The 20,390-nt window shown below is 39.0% G+C and overlaps 1 protein-coding gene across 1 annotated transcript; it reads left to right on the top strand.

Moving 5' to 3' along the window:
* Positions 1-4,388: 4,388 nt before the first annotated feature.
* LOC104409966 (filamin A-interacting protein 1-like) lies at positions 4,389-15,022 on the top strand. The gene is made up of 3 exons (XM_010020009.1): positions 4,389-4,655; positions 7,761-7,934; positions 14,840-15,022. The coding sequence occupies exons 1-3, from the start codon at positions 4,389-4,391 to the stop codon at positions 15,020-15,022; spliced, it is 624 nt and encodes a 207-aa protein (XP_010018311.1).
* Positions 15,023-20,390: the final 5,368 nt, after the last annotated feature.

Genomic DNA, 20,390 nt, shown 5'->3' with positions numbered 1-20,390 from the left:
TCTGAAAGATATTTCAGTCTTTCCCACAAAAGTGCGTGGATTTTTGAAACACCTGCTTGTTCACTGCTGCCAAAGAAACAAATGGAGTTTCATCTCCTTCAGAATATGATTGAGAGGGTGGAGACCAAGTTAACATCATAGAAACATTTGGTCATTAATTCATCTGGCTCTTCAAAAAAGTATATTTTGATCCCTCAGATTACTTTCTCATCATTAATGAGAGGAAAACTTCTCTTTTATATACAGAAGGACAACATACATGTTCAAAGTTGAGCAAGCTCTTTAAAAAAAGAGAACAGAAAACAAAACTATAAAAAGAACAAGAACATGAACACTGAGAATAGGTTCAAACTTTGCTGAGTACATTACTTGCAATAATTTGATTTAGCACAATATTTCAATGTAACCTACCCTTAGTCCATTTTAAATCTGGAATCAGTCTACCAAGGTGCACTGGATCTGATGAGCCTGGGAACCAACAGCCTGTGACTTCAAGCAACACACCACTGCAAAATCTTCAGTAAAACAGACACCTCATAATGCAAAGGAAAGCACGATAGTGCAGCACACAGGCCTTGTGCTCCTCTATCAGCACACTTGCAGTAAACTAAACTCTATTAAGTATGCACTGCACAGTGATCTGTCATTTCAGGAGATGTGACTTCATGCTCTGGATGGTCCCTTTCAATCTTCTTTTATTTTTGATGCAAGCAAATACTGCCTAGATGGTATGTAAAGCATCATACAGAAATGCTGACAAGCATCCTTGTTTCTTTTGTTCATGTAGCTACAATCCCAGTAATTGATCCAAACCAGATCACAAGCACAAGGCACAAGCTCAACCAAATCTTCTCACCTTCTCTTAGCAGTTGTTGTTTACCATTTTCTAAGCTATCTTTTGTTGTCATCCTTCTTGGTGGTATAGAAAAAAAGGGCTTAAATTAGCTTCTCTGCAGCAGTTTGCCACAAGATGCAAGAGTTGGTCCCCCAGGAGAAACCAGAGAGACTCTGTGAACTATAGTCCCTGTTATAAGGATTACTTCTTCCTTACCTCTTTTTTGCAAGACAGCTTTCTTGTACACAAGACACCATCAATATGTAATTTAAAGTGAAATGCAGTTGAGATACAGATAAGCAAAAAGGCAACTTTGCCACTCATCAGTGTAATCTTGAAAGTCTGGGCTCAGGGGGGTTGAAACACCTTTTTGGGTGCCATGAGACAACTGATACTCACAAATTTTATGTGCCTATTAATATTTTTACCAAAAAAAAAAAAAAAAAAAAAAAGAAGAAAAATAGTTGCTCTTCATTAACCTTGAAGAACATGGAAAGAGCTGTTCAGAGTAGAAAATATCCTACACACCAAAACACACAGCTGGAAAATTTCAAATTACACTGCTTACATGACAACCATTTAAGGGCTTATTAACTTTGAAAAGCCCATCATCCTCTGGACTAGAATGGATCATCTTTCTCCCATGGTCCAAGGGCATGACACAGCAGGTGATATTCTGTCCAAAATGTCAGATGCCCTTTGAGGGTAAGTCCTTTAGGTGGTGCCACATCTAAGGGGTCTGTCAATTTGAAGACGGTGAGGAGTTTCAAGGCAGGTGTATGGGATGTTTATTTTTGTCCATTTCTGAGGTCTTTCTTGCTGCATGAGCAGTTACACTGTCTGTGGTAATTTGATGCTTTGAACTGCCCTTCCATTACTCATACCTACATCCTCTGACAACCAGGTTAGCACTCACATCCTTATGTAAACAGACAATACAAATAATAGGGATGCCAGTCAATATATAGATAATAAGAAGACTTACATAAACCAACAGAGAAGGAATAATTTAATAAGGCAGCCAGAGTGTTTGTGCCTCTCGCCAGCAACATTCAAGTACCAATAAAAAAAAAAATGCTTAAAGCATACAATTAGTATGCCACTTCAATCTCTAACCATTCACATTAATTGCTAATACAGATAAATATTTGCATCAGCAGATTCAATTGCAGGCACTCAGAAATGCCAGAACGAAATACAAGTAAAGCATACATAACGACTCTACTCAAGAAGAAAAGATAAAAAATCTACTGTAGGACACTGCAAAGGTGTCATCTCCATAGTGGGGTAACCTATCTGGCAGGTCAGCTGGCCTTTTCATGGACTAAATGCCTTTTACCAATGTAAAAAGGACTGTTCTACCTGATTAAGAAGTAGACAGGACAAGCTTAAAAGGGAGTCACAGCTAGGCCTCTGCAGCTGTTAAAACTGTGTGACATGAGACCGTTTAGCCAACAGCATATGTATAGCGTAAAAGAAAATATAGGGGAGGGCATCCTTCTTGGCAGGATCACTGAGACTACTGTCCTTTCAAGTCCAGGATCCTGTTTCCAGGTGCAGCCAACTCAAAAAGCTTGAAAAGGTATTAACCTCTTCCTTATGCACTCGTTCCCTTCTGCAAGAAATGCCAAAATGACACTTGTTGTCAACAAGTTTGACAGAAGCTTCATGTCCCATTGAGACTGCTGCTGCACCTGGCACACATGAGGGGAAAAATGCAAGGACTTCTCAGACTACTTATGCATTTCACAGCATCCTGTGCTTGCAGCATCAAAGCGCATGGACAATCTGAGAGTGCATTCAGGTTACCTGGTTTAACTCCCAACTCCTGCATTTGATCTTATAAACACTAGCTAATAACTGTATGTAAAAGCTCAGCAGGCATCCAGCATTTTACGCTCAGTGGTTGTCTTCTAAATCAGTAATACTCTGTAAGCAAGATGCAGAAGGTGAGGAAGCTTAAGAGGCAGACCACAGTGAACAAAGGAAACTACATTCAACTGAAAGGACAGGATGAGCACCAACTTAAACTAGTCATCAACAGCTGACTTTGCTGCCAGTCTGCAGTGAGCAGCTCTCAGTTTCCTACACGCACTGCAACAAGCTCCCATGTTCTAGTGCACACTTCCATCCAAATTTGGAGACCTGGAGAAACAAGTTTTTCCTCACAAAATACAAGCTATTATGAGTGCCTTAAATTAAGACTAGAACAGACCTCTGCATTATAGAAAATGTCACTTTTCTTGTAATGTTTTTGATAAATTCTCCCCACTCTCAGCCATCATCCACTACAAACCAAAAGCTGCTTCTACCTCCTCTGTTCTTGCAGAAAAACAACAAAAGGAAGTATTTGTAGCATTCCATGGAAAATTACCACAGTTAAGGAGTGCAGTCACAGAGTTTTGGATTTAGAGTCAGAACCTGACTCTACATGGAATGGGAGCTCTGAAAGAACAGCCACATATTTGTGAGGCCAACACCAGCAGCATCTCCTGCTACAAAAAGCCATAATAATTATCTGGACCTTTCAGCAATTAGCTTTGCCATTTAATAAGAAAAAATGTGCTTTATTTGTATTTGCAACATGTTTAATTTCACCTTTGAATCACATAATTCAGGCTTTTGTCTACTAGACGGTATCCATGACCACTGTTTTCCTGTAGAAGTGGACTATAATCCACTCATTCCTTAATCTGAGTAGTGATAAACAAAACAGAGTTCCTGAGGTTAATCAATATTTATACAGTGTTAGCCATTTATCTGCAAAGGCATTACAGTATGTTTACTTAACAGTGGCACTTCAAAGAGGCCTAGTTAGGACACGTCTCCCTTCAGCCAGGTACTAATACCTCTAGAGTGCCAGTGTCTAGCACCCATGAAGTAGTAAGTTTTATACCACATGGTTATCAGGAGACAACAGACATCATGATCAACAAGGTCATTTGGTTTGGGGGGAGGGGGGTGGTGGTGCTGGGGTGTTTACCATGCAGTCTGGATGTGCCAACTCCTACATTTTGTCACACATGGGGAATGCAGCTGTGTAACTCGTAGTAGCAGAGGACCACTTTTGTGTTCTCCCTTGGAAGGACTGAGAAAAACAAAACATGGCTCAACATAGAGGGCTGGGATGTTATGAAATTGGAACAGGAAGATCTTCCTACTGAAAATCTTCTAAACCTAAATTTGCCTCATCACAGTGTCTATCTGAAAGGTGAGGTGGGCACAGTCTCTCAAATGAGAAATGTGGCTGGCCGTGATGTGCACTGCAGTACCACTGCTAAAGCTGCTGACTTTGCAAACACTGAGGAGAAAACTGTTACAACTGCGTAAGACCAGTTAAAACTCACTTCACTTAAGTAAGGATCACAGCCCAGTACTGTTGGCTTACACAAGGTTGTCAGCTTTTGTCAAATGACAGCCTTGTGTGGTAGGGAAAAGTACCAGTCTGGAGGGAGTAACACCCACCAAAAATTACAGTAATAGTTTTACAGTCTCTGTTAGTTAAAACAATTACTTTTTTCCCCACTTTCCTTCAGCTCCAGAGATAGAAACCATGCGTTCCAGAAGTAACAGCACAGAAAGCCCAACCAGACCAAAGCTGAGCCAGCAAAGGCCAAAAGACCACCATAAAGAAGAGGCTGGTTACAATGGGAGAGAAAACGTGCAAAGAAGGCAGAAGGATGACGATGTAGCCCAAGCCAGTTCCATCCTAAGAAGCCCTAAGGCAGAGAAAAAACAAAGAAGTCCTTTCAAGAAGAGAGAGGATCTCTCTCGTGATGACTTGCTATTTCTTCTTAGTGTCCTCGAGGGTGAATTACAGGTGATTTATTGTCTTATTTTATATTCCAGATTAAAACATACTTTCCCTCCCCCCCCAATTTACCACGAACACACATGGCCTTCATGTTAACACTTTATGTAATTTCATACAGAAGGACAACTATAAACTGCGAAGTACAGAAAAATGCAAATTATAGCTATCAGCCAGAAAAGGTGATCTTTACACCACCCCTAAATGCAAATAAAATTTATTCACTACCTGTATCACACTAAAAACACTCAGTCCACTGCGAAGAATCATGTGTAACTCTCGAAGTGGAGAACTCACAAAACTTTCCTTTTGTGCTGCCCCATTCTAGAGTACTTTGGATACAAAGTATTTGTCACTGTAAGACATAACCCAGAACATGTTAGAGACCTGTAAGATCTGTTACTTTATTACTTCTTACCTCCCCTCTCCTATGAAGACATGAGCATTACTCCCTATAAATCAGTATGTGCCAGATGACAAGTAGCAACTCAACAGCTAACAACTTTTTCCAGAAAAATCAAAATAGCCACTTCCCATAACATGAAGCGTAAGTACTTAACCCACAAGATACTGGATTTTGAAGAATGAGCATTTTTCTTTCTGGAAAAGGAGCCAGCTGCCAAGTGGTAAATGATGCCTAACCTTGTCAAATGTAATTTCAGGAAGTGGGAACCAGATTTCCAGTGAGCAAGGAGAATAATTCTGCGGCAGGCTGATTGCACAGAAGTAACGGTGGCCACTTAAAACTGTTCAGAGGCTGAGGGAAGAGCAAACTTGCCCAAGTAGCATAAATGGGCATATCACATGATCTCAGAGTTTACTACCTAGACAGTATCTGGGTAGTTCTATTCTTAACATATGCATATATGTTTACATAATAATACACACATGTTTAACACAGCACACATGCAATACAAACATTTGATAGATGAACCAATCTCTGAGGATAGAACCAAGGCAAACTTCTACAGAACTTTTCATTATTCAAACAGCAATTTCTGTGTTCCTAAAGCATTTCTCTCCTGCTCACCTGCCCTTTCTTAATTTAGATTAAAATTCAGATGTCACACATTCCTCCAAAACAGTTCTCTTGTTCTCAAAAAAGAGTGTTTGCTTATATATGTTTATACTACACGAGTATGAACACACACACACACACACACATACACACTTCAGTTCTTAAGACATAAAACTGGAATGGAGTGAAATTAAAAACTGGAAAACAATGAGCCTGACATGAACATTTTAAATCATGTCCAACAATCCTAAGGAAGCATTAAGACTGAAAAACGCAAGTAATTTTTTATTCCTGAATTTTCCACCTCCTGTAATGCCAAGTCTCTGAAGATCAGCTGTCAATCCAACTAATACTGTTTCATAGTTAGATACCATTACTCTCCAATTCAGAACATTTAAGATGCACAGAGATCACTCTTCTATTCTCTTTTTCTTCACTGATAAGGATTAGAAAGATTATTTTATATTTCCTTTTAAACACAGTCACAAATAGGGATACAGAAGTGCTCCAAGCCAGTCAGACTAAAAGTGTTATCCTTTCCTGATACATCCCTCTGATTTCCCCTTTTCCTATTCTACCCATCTAGTATCAGCATGTACTTGTTTTTAGCTGAGATCATTGCAGACAGTGGATGTTTGTAACAGTTCATGTAATTATGTCGCCAAAACAGAGGCAACCTCCACAACCAGAGGATGCAGGAAAAAAGAGATGGACACAGTCCAAGAGGAGAAGGTGACCTAAACCAGTTCCCCCATCACCCCGTCCCCTTCCCAGTACAAACATTCACACAACCAGATATTCTCAAGAACATTATCATTAGAAGTGGGCCTTTGAGACAATTAGCACAATATTCGCAGCAGGGTCCCCTCCAACTTAACATCTAGAAGCTAGTAACTTTATAGCAAAGAATCATTCTTGGTGCTTAGTTTCTAGTTGGTTTGTTGTGGTTTTTTGGTTTGGGTTTTTTGTTTGTATTTGTTGAGTTTGTTTTGGGTTTTTTTAAGAGAAAAGAGAATCTATAGATCACTCCAAATACTGCAAATATCTACAGTATGTTTCTCCAGCACAGACTTAGACAGCAATGCTGTGTGATAGGAAGAGGGTATGTGCACCTGCCAACTCAGGCATTAATTTCTGAAATACATACATAGAAGAACATACTGAAAACATACCTGAGAACATACTGTACTTACTCTTTGGTAACAGGATGTCATCAGATACTTTATAAGAGTGAGGAAACAAATGCAGTGACATTAAAAAAGTAAAAATATAAATCACATTTTTAGGTTGTACTACATGATTTTGGAAACCAGGTAACACCACCTTCTCTTAATCACTATCTTTTAAAATGCCTTACAGCAGTTACTTCCAAAAACCTTTGACGCTGCAAGGTTGCTTATTACCTGAGGGCATGTACATGAGAATGTGCACACCTATATGCCTGTAAATACATATGGCGTGGTCTCACACATCATTCACATGTATATACATATGCACCCAGGACCCCACAGACAGCTTAGGAACCAATTAATCTTCTTTTAAAGGATTGCCATTATAGCATGGCTTTGGAATGTGTGTTGCGAAGGGTCACATCCCCTGCATTTCACACCTCACTACATTCACCACTAAAACAAGCTTAGTGTAACAACAGATGACCCCAGGCAGGTTTAAAGTACAGAAGCCACCTTTGCACCCAGAATATACAGAATGTGAAACACTTCCAGGCTTCAGGAACCATCCTAACATCTTGCATTAACAATTTAAAATCAGCTTCTACTACTGCAAGACACACCTTGCCCTGATTTTGTGTGTTGTGAATGCCGTACCCTGGTCCAGAAACAGCAATAGGATCTGATCACTAAGAAAGTACTTAAGTATCAATGAGGGTCCTGAAGGTGTTGGAATTTATGCAGAACTAATAAAATACAAAGACCAATACTTCCCTCGTGCTATTTATCTGTCTTCATGTTACTATTTTACAAACACACCATTTTTTAAAAAGGTTTGTAAGTTTTCTTAAAATCAAAAGCAGGAAGCTAACCTGTAAATACACGTATAGAGTTTACCAAACCAAACCTTACTTTGTGTTTCTGCAGGCTCAAGATGAAGTTATAGGAGTACTTAAGGCTGAAAAAATTGACTTGGCTTTGCTTGAAGCACAGTACGGCTTCGTTACTCCAAAAAAGGTGTTAGAGGCCCTCCAGAGAGATGCTATTCAAACAAAGGCTGAGCAATGGCAAGAAGATATCTACGAAAAGCCTATGGGAGAGGTATGAACATATAACTGCTATTTAATCACAGTTCCCACCAAATTCAACAGAAAATATCTCACTGAATTCAGGGGAAGATGTAGAATCTAACATGAGTGTGATAGCAGAACGAAGTCCAGGGTCCAGTGGGGTTTCTAATAAAAATAAGTATCTAATGATCCTCATTTATGCTGCAGAAGGAGGCTTTAAACACGAACACGTGATTTTGTCTAACTCAAGCTCTGATCATCAGCCTTGTGGTTTTGACACCATCTTCTTCTTCCTTCCTTCCTGTTAGCCAAAGTCACAACCTGTACAAACAGATGTCTCCCTACTTATTTCATTGAGGCCCCCCTCAGAAGGAATGGCACAACGGTCTATTTTTACATATACCAGCTCCCACTGACTCTGGGAGAGGCCCAGGTATACCTGCTTGGTCTGAGGAGCTACCGTAATAAACTGTCGCTAGAGGCTTCATCCAGGCAGAAATATAACGTTCTTACATTATACTTATGTAATTATTAGTTTAATTACACTGCAGCAGCAGCCAAATTTTCTGAACTTTAACTGAAATTCTGTCCTGCAATGCATATGCACTGGATACTAAAATCTCTTCATATGAGATTATGTGGGTTTTTTTCCCCAAGTAAGTGTCTACTCTTGATTTTAAATAAACATGTTTTAGTATGCTGCTCAGTATAAATAATCATAAAACTAAAACTAGTAATTTTGAATCAAATTCTTCTACCAAATGTTTTCCAAGCTTTCTGAGCAGATATGTACCTAAGGATACAGAGTTAATTTCAGAGAAAATTATGTTAGGCAAAAGGTCAACAGTCATTTCAGAGGCTCAAAGGTTAAATCTCTGGCTATAATCTGAAACAGATAAAGTTCAACTGTGGAGGTTAATTTATTTTAGAATATTGTGGAATTATGTCACAGAAACTTTGAGCACAAATGGAAATGATTTGAGGTCCAAAATAGTTTTAAAACGTAAGTTCAGTCTGTTACTATACACACTTTTTCCTTCTTACACTTAATGGCAGCAAAAGGATTTCTAACACCACTGGTTTTGGTAATTCCAAAAGGCAAAGGTAAACATCCTAAGAGCAACTGAAAGTCTAGAAGGACCACTGACACTTTCTGTGTCTTGGTAAACCAAAGGACGCCATAATTGGCAGACATTCAACAAGTTCAGTTTCAAAATCCCCCCAGATTATATCAGAGATCCATTAAGGTTTTGTTCAGACTTTTGAAAAGTTTATAAAAACAAAGGGGGAGGTGGAATCAACCACAAAGTATGGGAATGGACCATTTAAATTCCTCCTTTGCTACCACGACAGTGTACATTTGTACACTGCCTACAAAATCTCTGACGATCTAGATCCTCTAGACTACATGTCTCGCCCTCGACAATTTAGCCTTGTAGCCCTGAACACAGAGCACCTTCTCAAAACTCAGTTGAAAATACAGTGAATTTCAAAGAGCATATGTAAGACTACTGGTCCTCTAACATTCTCTCACAGCTCATTCATCTAAAACTTTAGGAAGTTTCTTTGCAAGTTTGGTTAAGAAAGTAGTGGGAAAATACGGTGATTGGACAGCTTGACTCACTAGGAACAGGATTCACAGGTGAAGAAATGCAGCAAAAGAGAAAACAGTAGTAACATATCTTCCTTTGCAAAACTGGAGTGTGACAGACCAAAACCATTGTCTTCCTTGGCTATGAGATTTTTTTATTTTTTGAAAGCAGAGAGGTTTTTCAGCCAAATTTGCTCTACAGCTATTTCTTTCTGTAACCTAACAAATGCCAGATAAGCTTTCTTTTGTTCCTCACAACTGAGGATACAATAAATCGTTTTATGCTTAAAGGGGCGTAAAAGAAAAGAACAGACTTTTGTTTTGGTTTGCTTCACTGACACAAAGGCCTGAAAAGGTTTTTCATCTTTGCATGGTTTATAAATTTAGACCAAGTCAGTTATTCATGGAAAAAAAACCTAGCATCAGATCAATTCCCACTTCTGTTGAAGAGAAAACAACCTGTATTCCACATTCTAGTACATACAGAATAATAGCATAAGAACCACTTTCCCAGATTCAAAAATAAACAAATAAATGTTTAAAAAGAATTAAAAAGAAAAAATCCTCAGAGAAGGTGATGCAGGAGAAGAGAGATAGAGAGGAAGATTCTGCAGAATTTATCATGTCTTTTCTCATACTTCAACTTGCACAGAATTAGAAAGCCAGTTCTGGTTTCTAACTCTCCCTAGCTTCCAACAACACAGTCAAAGATAAAAAAATACGGCGCTTTACTGTTTGAAATGTGATGAACAATACCTCCCACCACTTTGAGAACTCCTCTAAAAGCAGCAAAACCAGAGGAAAGCCTTCATTCTGCATCCATCAGGGATAATTCAAAACTGAATCCAAAAAACCTAGTGCCAGTCAGCTTGGGAAAAGATGCATCCTCACCTGCCTTTTAACAGTCTATCTGATTACATCCTTAAAACACCTTGGAAGTGTTGGTCACAACTTGATGACTGTGGGGCACCAGTAAGTTAGAGTTGGAGGAAGAGACTGGAACAATAACAGTCGCAACGTGGCATTCAGGAAAAGCAAACCAACATACCCACATAGAAATTTTGCTCAAATAGGGTTGAAAAAGACAAGGGAGGAACTGCTCCCATAATGTCCAGTAATCCCAAACTCAGAATTACACATTCATAAACAATTCCTCTGAGACTATTGACAGGAGTAATATTTTATTGAATTTCAGATAAAGAAATGTAACTAAACTGGATTTTATTCTGGCACCATACCAAAACAGTCAAAAAAGAGAAAAATAAAAAGTTCGGTTCCAACACAATGGATATGAGACACACCACCCTAGTCTGACTTCAGCCACAAGTTGGTGGCAAAATGTATTTCAAGAATTAAATTCCTGTGAATTTTTAGCTTGTTGAACTATTCACAGTTACGTAAGACTATGACTCTTATTTTCCATTGTATTGTACAATATGTTCAAGTATTAATTCTAACAAAATACCCATATGGTTAGCAAGAGCAAAACAACAAATCACTTAATTATGATTTTATCACTTTAATTTTCAACAGAAGTCATTTATACTGCTGCTTATTAGTCCTCTGTGGTTTTTTAGCCAAGAACCGTATAGCTGAGTAAACATGTGCGCACACATATAAAAGGGTATTTCTGCAAGGGCAGATTTAGCATTTGGATAGAGTAATCTGAGGAAGCAGGGGCTGCTGGAGACTGCTCCTGTGTGAGGATCTCGCACTAACAGGGGTTCACACAACTCCCCTCTCTTCTCTGCTGGATCTGTGTGAGTGAGCCACAAGGTGTCCCAAGGAAAATGCAAGACTCAAATGTGCTCTCCAGAGATGTGACCTTATCTCACAGAAGGACACAACAGAGCTTCCAAACCAACCACTCAGAAGTGCAGCAACCCCCTACCAGACTTTGGTCTGCAGGGTCCTGCAGGGAGGGAGAGGAGGGAGAGGCATGCTGTGCATAACACGCACAAGTGTCACAAAGCCAAATGCCCATGCCCATTATGCAGTTACATGCACATCTCAAGTGTCTGCTTTAATTGTGATGCAGGATCTACTGCCTCTTCTCTATCACCCAACTGTACCAGGAAACAGGCCCAATACCTCTTTCCTTCTTTCCCAACTGGCATCCCAAGCTCTCACTCTCCACCTTGTGCCCAGTCACAAGACCCACAACGTCAGCTGTGAATGTTCATGGTAGTACTGATTTGACAGTGTTCTTGAAAAGAAAACCTAAATGCAGCTTCTGATCTGAGCAACAAAAGAAAACTGCAACGTGGAAGCAGCTTTAATGCAGCAGCTTATTTACTTGCCTCTTTAAGCTTTTCATGTTAGCAGGCATCCCCAGGACACTACTGTTCTTCTACCCATTTTCAAATTCCTCATTCCACATCCCTGTCTTGAATACACACCTCACCCACCCCAAACACCAGTCTGTGATCCAAACTGCTTATTTCAACTCTAACAGAAGCACAACTGTGAAATGAAAAGCACTGGCACTGATCATTGAGAAATGCAAAAACAAAAACCTGGAGTTACTATCTTTCTTCTTGCATATATGCTGCTTGGATTAACCTCTGGTAGCCATTCAACAATATTCCAGAGCAAACAAAGCATAATGAACCCAAAAAACACCGTTGGCAGGTCTCACATCCTTCACTCCCAACAGGGCAGAAGCAGGACTATTTTCTATTTGGTTAATATGTTTGTGTTGATGACTAACCCTCACCTCCATCAGGCTTTTTTAAGTTTCATAAGAGGAGTAATTTGATTTATTCTTGTAGCCTTCTGGCTACAGAAGCTTTCAGTGTTTTCTTATGATAGCAATTTACACATCCCCTCAGATTCTTACATATACTTTTTATGTGGTGGTCCAGTACTTCAGTTTCTTAAACCATCCACACAGATGGCCTGCCAGAAGGAATCAGAAGTTCACACCTTTGCCTTCTTTCCCATCTGACCTCGCATTGAGGGCTAAGACCAGCAAGCACTATTATGCAAGGCTGATAGTTCATATAGTTCTTATCTGTCTAAGCAAGACAGGGCTATAACTGCCAGCAGCGCTGCATTAGAATTGTATACAATAAACAGGCAGCAGGTTGCTTTCCAAAACCAGCACATATTCACCTGACAGCATGACCTCTAAAAAAGGCAATGATCAGAAACTCCGGTGATGGTGCTTCATGCATCTCTGCAATAGCTGTTCCAAAAAATCCTCCAAAATCTTAGTGGGGAGGAAGGTTGATAAAAAACCCTGAAATTTTTCTCCCTCTTTCTGGTAAGCTAGTAACTGAGCAAAACATTTCAAATTTTGAAATTTCCACTTCTGGTGGAATAAGGGAGAATGTGGAGAAATTAAAAATGGCCAGTTTTCTTCAACCTGGCCTTTTATGGCAATTCAGTTTTCAACCTCTGCAAAAGACACAGAAAACACAGCCAAGAGATTACTGTATAAGGCGGCACTTGCTTACTGAGAAAGCTTGCATATGCAAGGGTTTAGGTAAGAAATGTTTTCCCAAGAGATGTCCTACTTTAGGATCACAATTCCAGAAAGCATTGACAATACTGGTCTAAAAGCAGGCAAATTATGAATGAACAAGATGGAAAAAAACCCTTAATCTGCTGTAGGAGCAGCACAAAACAGCCAAAAAGGATTGTCGTAAGTTTCTTTACATTTTTTGATCATACATGAAATGAGCTAGGTCACAACGAAAACCACGCTAACATCATCAACAGAAAGAATAGGCAATTTCCAAATGGTACACATTTGTGCTGGAAAAATTTGGACTCAAACCATCTTCAAAGACTTGTCAATAGTTCCTTTTTCCTTAGTCACAGCAGTGTCACCAAAAAAAGTTAACAATGATTCAGGAGAAACATAAGAGAATATATAAAGCTTAAAAAGAAGCTGAGGTAAGCAGGAGGAGACTCAGAAGCCCATGTAGAAATTGATTATATTCTCACTCATTCAAGAAACTCATGTTTAAGCATTCCAGCTCTTCCTGTCATCACTTCTATTGGCCAAACTGTGAATAAACATGAGGAAAAGATAATCAATCATACTCCTTGGAATTATATTGTCCAAAATAAGAAGTGGCCCTCAAAACCTGAAGCCCCAGTGTTTCTTGTGGCACAAGAAATTCCTTGTGGGGGAAACATCAGAGAACCAGAACCAGCCTTGCTTCCCACACTGCCCGTTTGTGAATTCTTTCCTATTAATAGAGCGAAGCACTGCAAAGCAGCTTGACCTACTGAGATAGACGGTGGTTAAAAGGAGGCACTGAGCTTTGAGCTCATAATTTCCCTTTTCCAAAAAAGAGATACAAGGATTCCTGTGTTGACCTCATGGGGGAGGCAGTCTCCACAGGGGAAGGGGCAGGGAACAAAGATTCTCATAAATACAGACTCTTCCCAGGTCTTCAGATGGCTTGTAGTGATCCCTCCTGAAACTTCAATTAGATCAGTAACGTTTTCTCTCAGTTTGTGGAAATCATTTTGTTTAGCAGCATAACTCCAGTGAACAGCTATGCCAATACCTCTGTGGTTTAAAAAAACCTAAAAATTATTACCAAAACCTAAAATAGGTTGTTAAATTAAACTATTAGCATATAATAATATTTAGAAGCTCAGCAGAAATCCTTGGGGAAGGGAATTTGATGCTCAAAGTGTGCTATAAAGGTACCATCTGCAAGGCAAACCTCTTCACAACATGAGAAAGTTGAGGAACAAAACAGAAATGCCACCATCAAATGAAAATACAACTATTCCAAAATTTAGCACTTACTTATTCCAGAAACCCAAAGCCATGCCCAGAGTAAGCTCAGGAGACAGCACTGTCTTCCACTCTTGATTCTACCACACATTTACTGTGAAACTGCTTTTTGATCTACCTGCCTACCTTACAAACACAATTCAATGCTCTCTTTTCCTATGCAGATACAAATGAGGCAGCTATTTCTATTCAACCAAAAATCAGTCATCTACTGCATGAAGCAGAGGCTTCTTCTGCCAAGACATCTGGTTCTCTACCACAGTGATCAATGAAAAAGCACAGTCCTGGGAACAGTAATTGTTAATTAGTAGCTGTTGAGGCTCAGTCATGGCTGGAGGAGAAACAGAATGTGACTAAGGGTCCTGCAAAACAGCACCTTAACTTATTTTTCTAATTTGTCAGAATTAAACTGACAGAAATAAATAACCCTTTCCAAAGGTTATTTCCAAAGATACCACAGGACCTGGCCATTAGGCTATTAAATGCATTTTATATTATTAAGGGTCTCTTATAATCTTTCATTAATGAAAGCCTGAACAAGTGAGAGTTTCAAAAAAACTTCAGGAGCTTTTCCTTTTTTTTGTAGCTTGATAAAGTTGTGGAGAAACAGAAAGAAACTCACAAAAGAATGCTGGAACAACTTCTCATGGTAGAAAAATCACACAGACAGACACTGTATGAACTAGAGGAAGAAAAGAGGAAGCACAGCAAATACATGGAAAAAAGTGATGAGTTCACAAACTTACTGGAACAAGAATGTGAAAGGTAAGGTTACCTCTTGCCATAGTACTAAGAAACACCTACAGTTTAACGTTATGTCTAAATAAGAATAATTTCTTATTCTGCAGCCACTAAAAATCAGAAATATCTGCAGATGTACCTTGAGAGTTCACATATTTTGTGAAAATATGACTAATCCTACACAACAGTAGTAATTAATCTCTATTAGCAGGTGAGATAGGCCAAACAGTTGGCAGACTCTTCAGTGCTGTGGCAGGATGAGAGGTAGGTTGCACTACAGAGAATACAGGGAGATATGCAAATGTGTAAAGTTATAACCAACATGAAGCATGTGAACCTTTAAGCATGTTTAAGATGCTCAGTGTACTTTATAGTATATAAGTAGCAAAATATGAAACCAGCCTCTGAAGGCAGACGAAAAAGACAGGAGGAAAAGTACAAGGTGTTTGGACGGACCACAGAAATACAGAGAGAGGAAGCAAAGGCAGAGGATAATTTACAGAAAATTTTGAAAATAAGAACATCATAAAGTTCTCATATCGGGATTGGCATAAAAACCATCAATCCAACTTTATATTTAAGTGTAATCTAAAAGTGACACAGCTTCTTTAAGCACAGTGTAAGGGCTTCAATACCAATTCTCAAAAGAAGGATTAGGAAAAATTTGATGTCATTTACTATCTTTAAAAAAGCTACTTTAACCTGCGGCTTCTCTGAATCTGCAGGAAAACTGAACACATCCTAAGGAGAAAAAAAAAATAAATATCTAAGAACATTTCCTGTTCCCTGGACAGCTACCCCAGAAGATAGGAGAATATTGTCTCTGTTTCCTTTTGCTTAGGAACAGATGGAAATGTTTGGGTGTGAGAACACCAAGCCTATTCTAAACTCACATTATGCACAGATAATTCTTCCTCTCCTTCGCCTGTGTAACATCATGTTCCACGTATTTTGGCAGTGCTCACCCTTCGCTCTACACCTCTCTCCTGCAGGTCTATCAAAGATAGCACATACACTTCCCACCAAGTACACAGCCATGTTTATGGTTTTTAATTAAAGAGGCTACGGAAGAAAACCCTTTACTTCCCAGAAAAAGGTGTACAGATGCAGGCAAGCACAGGCACACACGGAAAAGCATATAGAAAGCTCCCCACAAGGCACAGAACTGATTTTTTTCTTTAAGAATTGTTTCTGTGAAACATCATCATATCAGGAAACAAAACCTGGGATAAATGGAAGTTTTCATCTCTGCAGTCTTTTTCTCAAAACCCACAAAACTCATCTCTTAGAGCTAAAGGACTAGAGTTGCTAAAAGTGGCAAAATGTTACATCAGACACGTGCTCACACAGCACGAAAAGCTGCACAGAAGGAAACACTAAGCATCAGAGTCCTTGTGTTTTTTTTCTTGTGAAAACAGGGTAGACAGAGGATTAAACCTCTCTTCCCTGCCTCTCCTCTGTATTCCCAAGACTATAAAATATTTACCACTATCTGCAACATTTAGTCTATATGCCTAGAAAACGGGGAAGGGAAGGAGGAGGGAATACCAAGGTGCCTAATGAGACTTTAGAGGATGTAATAATAGATTTCAGATTAAGTCTCAATTTTTGTATTTTCTTTGGTGGATGTATTTTATGTGGAAAACCTTAAAGGGGTGTGATGTCACATGTTGAGCTGATTCCAAAATGTTTGCCAAGTAATGTCACCATCAAGATCTCCACGCAATTGCCTGCCATAACAAAAAAAGAAAAGGAAAAAAGAGAAAAAACAGAAACCCAAGAGTAAAAAAAAAAAACCCAACTCACAATCAAAAAACAAGCACTCAGCAAGTTAAGGCACAGCTCCTTCTACATTAGGCTGCCCAACTTGACATTCAGAACACACCCCCCCCCATACTCCGGAAAGTGACCTTTTTCTCCATTTCAAAAATCTTAGTCCAATTCATATCTTCTCAGGATGTGAATTTTGCATTTGGATTAAGAACAAATGGAACTCCACTAAAAGTTTCATATATAAAGGAGTGACAAATTAATTTTGCCTCCTCCCATTAAATAAAAAATAAAAATAAAATTAAAAAAAAACAAAAAAACAAAAAAAAAAAAAACCACCCCCCCCCCCCCCCAAAAAAACAAACAGAAAAGCAGTAAGTATTCATCAATAAACTTTATTTTTTTCAGCCAGAAGCAATATTCCCTTCTAAGCGTGGAAGGGTATGTAGCAATCCCAACAGTATTTCAGTTTCAAAGCAGAATCTTGAACTTCGATTCAAAGTATCTTGCTTTTATGGAAAACAAAAGCTACAATATATGCTAAAGATACCCTTGAGGAGTATAGAATGCATGCAAGCCAAACACAGTACCTGAATAGTATGTGTATATATGATCAAAACGAAAAATAAAAACTCAGATGCTGTGGGACAGTGATGCTGAAGCACCGAAAATTACTCATGACAGCAAGAATAAACTATCAGTCAGCTCCAACTCTTACATATGACCCTGAATTTATTTTCAAGAAAGGCAGAGAGAAAGTATTTTCTCTCTTACCTATGTGCTCAGGAAGAACAACTGAAGAATTGTTAACTGAAAATTTTAGTGATGAACTAATCTATCTGATGATCCATGGTTTAAAAACACTATGCAAGACTCCATCAGTAAGGGCTTGCTGCTGCTTTCGTCCCTCCATACATGACACTTCTCATCAAGAGTGTTAAAAAAACCATGTTTGAATCCTGCAAAATATTAGCAGCCTTCACTGACAGGAAAAAACTCTTAATCATTTGAAAATCCCTTTGACTTCATAGCAAGTCAACATGACTAAGGCTGGCCTCGGCAATTGTACATTGCCAGATTGGAGAGTTTAAGCTTATGACAGGACTAGGGACAGCTTTCTAGATCTGAGAACTGGTTTAGCATTTAATGTTAACCCTTTAGGCATTACAAACATAAAGACATAAAAGCCGTTGAGCTTGTTCAGAAGCTCTTGCATTTCATGGGGTTGGGAGATGTAAGGCAGAATTAAGGACTAGGAACAATACTTAATGCAGATTCAAATGGAGATTTCAGTGTATGTTCCCTGAGGATGTAGTCATTTGTCCAAATATATTTATCCACACTCCATATTTTTGTTGTACAGTTAAATAATAGAAGCTGCTGGTTTAGAAAACATTTTACAAAGCTAAAATATGAAACTAGAAAGTTCTCCAGATACGCATGTTCCCAGTTTGAAAACACATGCCAAATGCACGCAAGTATTTATGTGTTTACATATTACTCTCCACTCCCTACACACGAAAAGAAACTAAATAATAAAACAGTAAAATTATCGGCACTTATACAGCCCTTTTCTCCTGCAAATCTCGAGCAGTTTTAAATGTTACCTAAGCACAGTTATTCTCCATTTTCTGCATACTGGAAGGAAATGAAGGTATGAGTGGAAGAAACCACTTACAGGTACCTGAGGATTAAAAATGGAGGAAAGGAAGTAATCTCCCAATTTATGAGTCAATATACTACATAGACTCTCAACTATACAAAGAGTAAAGCTTTATTATAAAGATACACTGGTTAAATAAGGGAATGTTCAACAGAACCAGAAAAACATAGCTGTTTGCTAATAGGTAATGTAAATAGACTTTTAGAGGTAATTATGATAAATGTTGCTCACAGGAATTCAAATGGTAGCACAAAACTCTGCGGGTGGGTATAATAGCTACTAATAGGATCTTTAGTTTCAGGATCATCTACTAAGATGAGGGTATTTTCTCCACAGGGAGAAAAGCAATCATAAGTTTTTGTTTTAGCTCTGACTTCACACTCACAAAGGTCATATAAAGAACCTAGTCCAAAGAGGAAAACACAATTGCTTACATATAAGATGATCCTAACATTCTCTAAAAGGAAACTTACTCCTTATGCTCTAAGCAAATGGAAAAAAACTAAGCCAACCAACCAAACTCTATTCCACTGTATCAGACATTTCTTCTTAAAACATAAAGGGCATTTTCATCTGAGGAGTCACTGTTCACCAAGCATAAAAAAATGGAACCTAACCTACAAAAAAGTCTCACAACTGTAGTGTTTCTCACCTAACAAAACACCACAAAACACTGTGCTTGTTACTCCAACTGCTGCCCCTCATCAAGGTCAGTCAGTTAAGATGACAACCTGTTGAGTGATACAGGTTAGAAGGGATCTCTGGGGGTCGCCAGCACAACCTGTTGAGTGCAGGGCTAACTTCACACTAAGATCAGGTTGCTCAGACCATTACCCAGCTGACTACTGAAGATGCCCAAGGAACAGTGATTCTGCTGGCTACCTGGGCTCCTGATGCGGTCTTTGCCATCCTCACTGGAAGATCCTTTCCCTCAGTTTCTCATGGTAGGCATATAATTCTGGTCTTGCTTCTGCCCCATGTTCAACTGAAACTGCTCTCATAAACAGCTCAGAAACTTCCCTTCTGGCAAACCTCTGAATCTAATCCATCTTCACTGTTTCTGATCTTTTGGCTTCCTTGGACACAAATGAGCTTTCAGCACTTCCTTGCCATCTTATCCACAGAGTTCCTGTCACTCCAGCTGGACTCATTTCTCTAAGAGTTTCCACAGTGTACTGAGTCAGAAACCTCTCGCTGCCCACCTCTGCTCTCTCCATAGGACCCCACAGGTCTTATTCTTTAGGTCTTTTCTTTATCCTTTTGCTCTCTGTGCTTCTCACAGAAACTCAAAGGCAGCCATTGTCTCTATGATAATGACTCAAGACTACCCCAAATCATCACTACCACAGCAACCTGCCATCATCCCCAACCCAGTGAGACCAGAAGGGTACTCAGCCTTTCATCTGCCTGACCATGGCTTCAACTCTAAGATTCTCTAATACCTCAGATCTTAAAACTGGGATTACAAAATTGTACTGCTTGTCACTCAGCCTGTCATACCTCAGCACAATCTCTACCTGAGCCATTTCACATTTTAAGCATCACAAATTCTTCTTCACAGCACCTCTAAGAAAAACTAAAACAAACTAACAAAATTAAACCAAACATATCTGCCCATCCAAATAACTAAACTCTTCTGCAGGCCCACTCTTCAAAAATATTTCTTTATTATTTCCACATCACCTGTTTGATCCCTCTATGTCTCTTCACTGAATATAGTCTCATTACCGCATTGAGGCTATGTATTGTTACTTCTTTACCTTTACAGTTCACTCTTACCCTCTCTTGAAATGTTACTACATGGGCTAAATATCACACTAAAAATGTACCAAAATGAAATTATATTATGTTATGATACTGCTCTGGTTCTGAGTAGGTAAGAAATGTGATTTCATAAAACTGAGCACTCTAGCTTAAGTAATTTGGTTTTGCTAGGGTTTTTTTTTGTTGGGTTTTCATTGTT

This window comes from Nestor notabilis, unplaced genomic scaffold (assembly GCF_000696875.1).
Source record: "Nestor notabilis isolate BGI_N333 unplaced genomic scaffold, ASM69687v1 scaffold13278, whole genome shotgun sequence".
Lineage (NCBI taxonomy): Eukaryota > Metazoa > Chordata > Aves > Psittaciformes > Psittacidae > Nestor > Nestor notabilis.
Note: the sequence above shows the minus strand (reverse complement) of the source record. Positions and strands in the feature narration are given on the sequence as shown.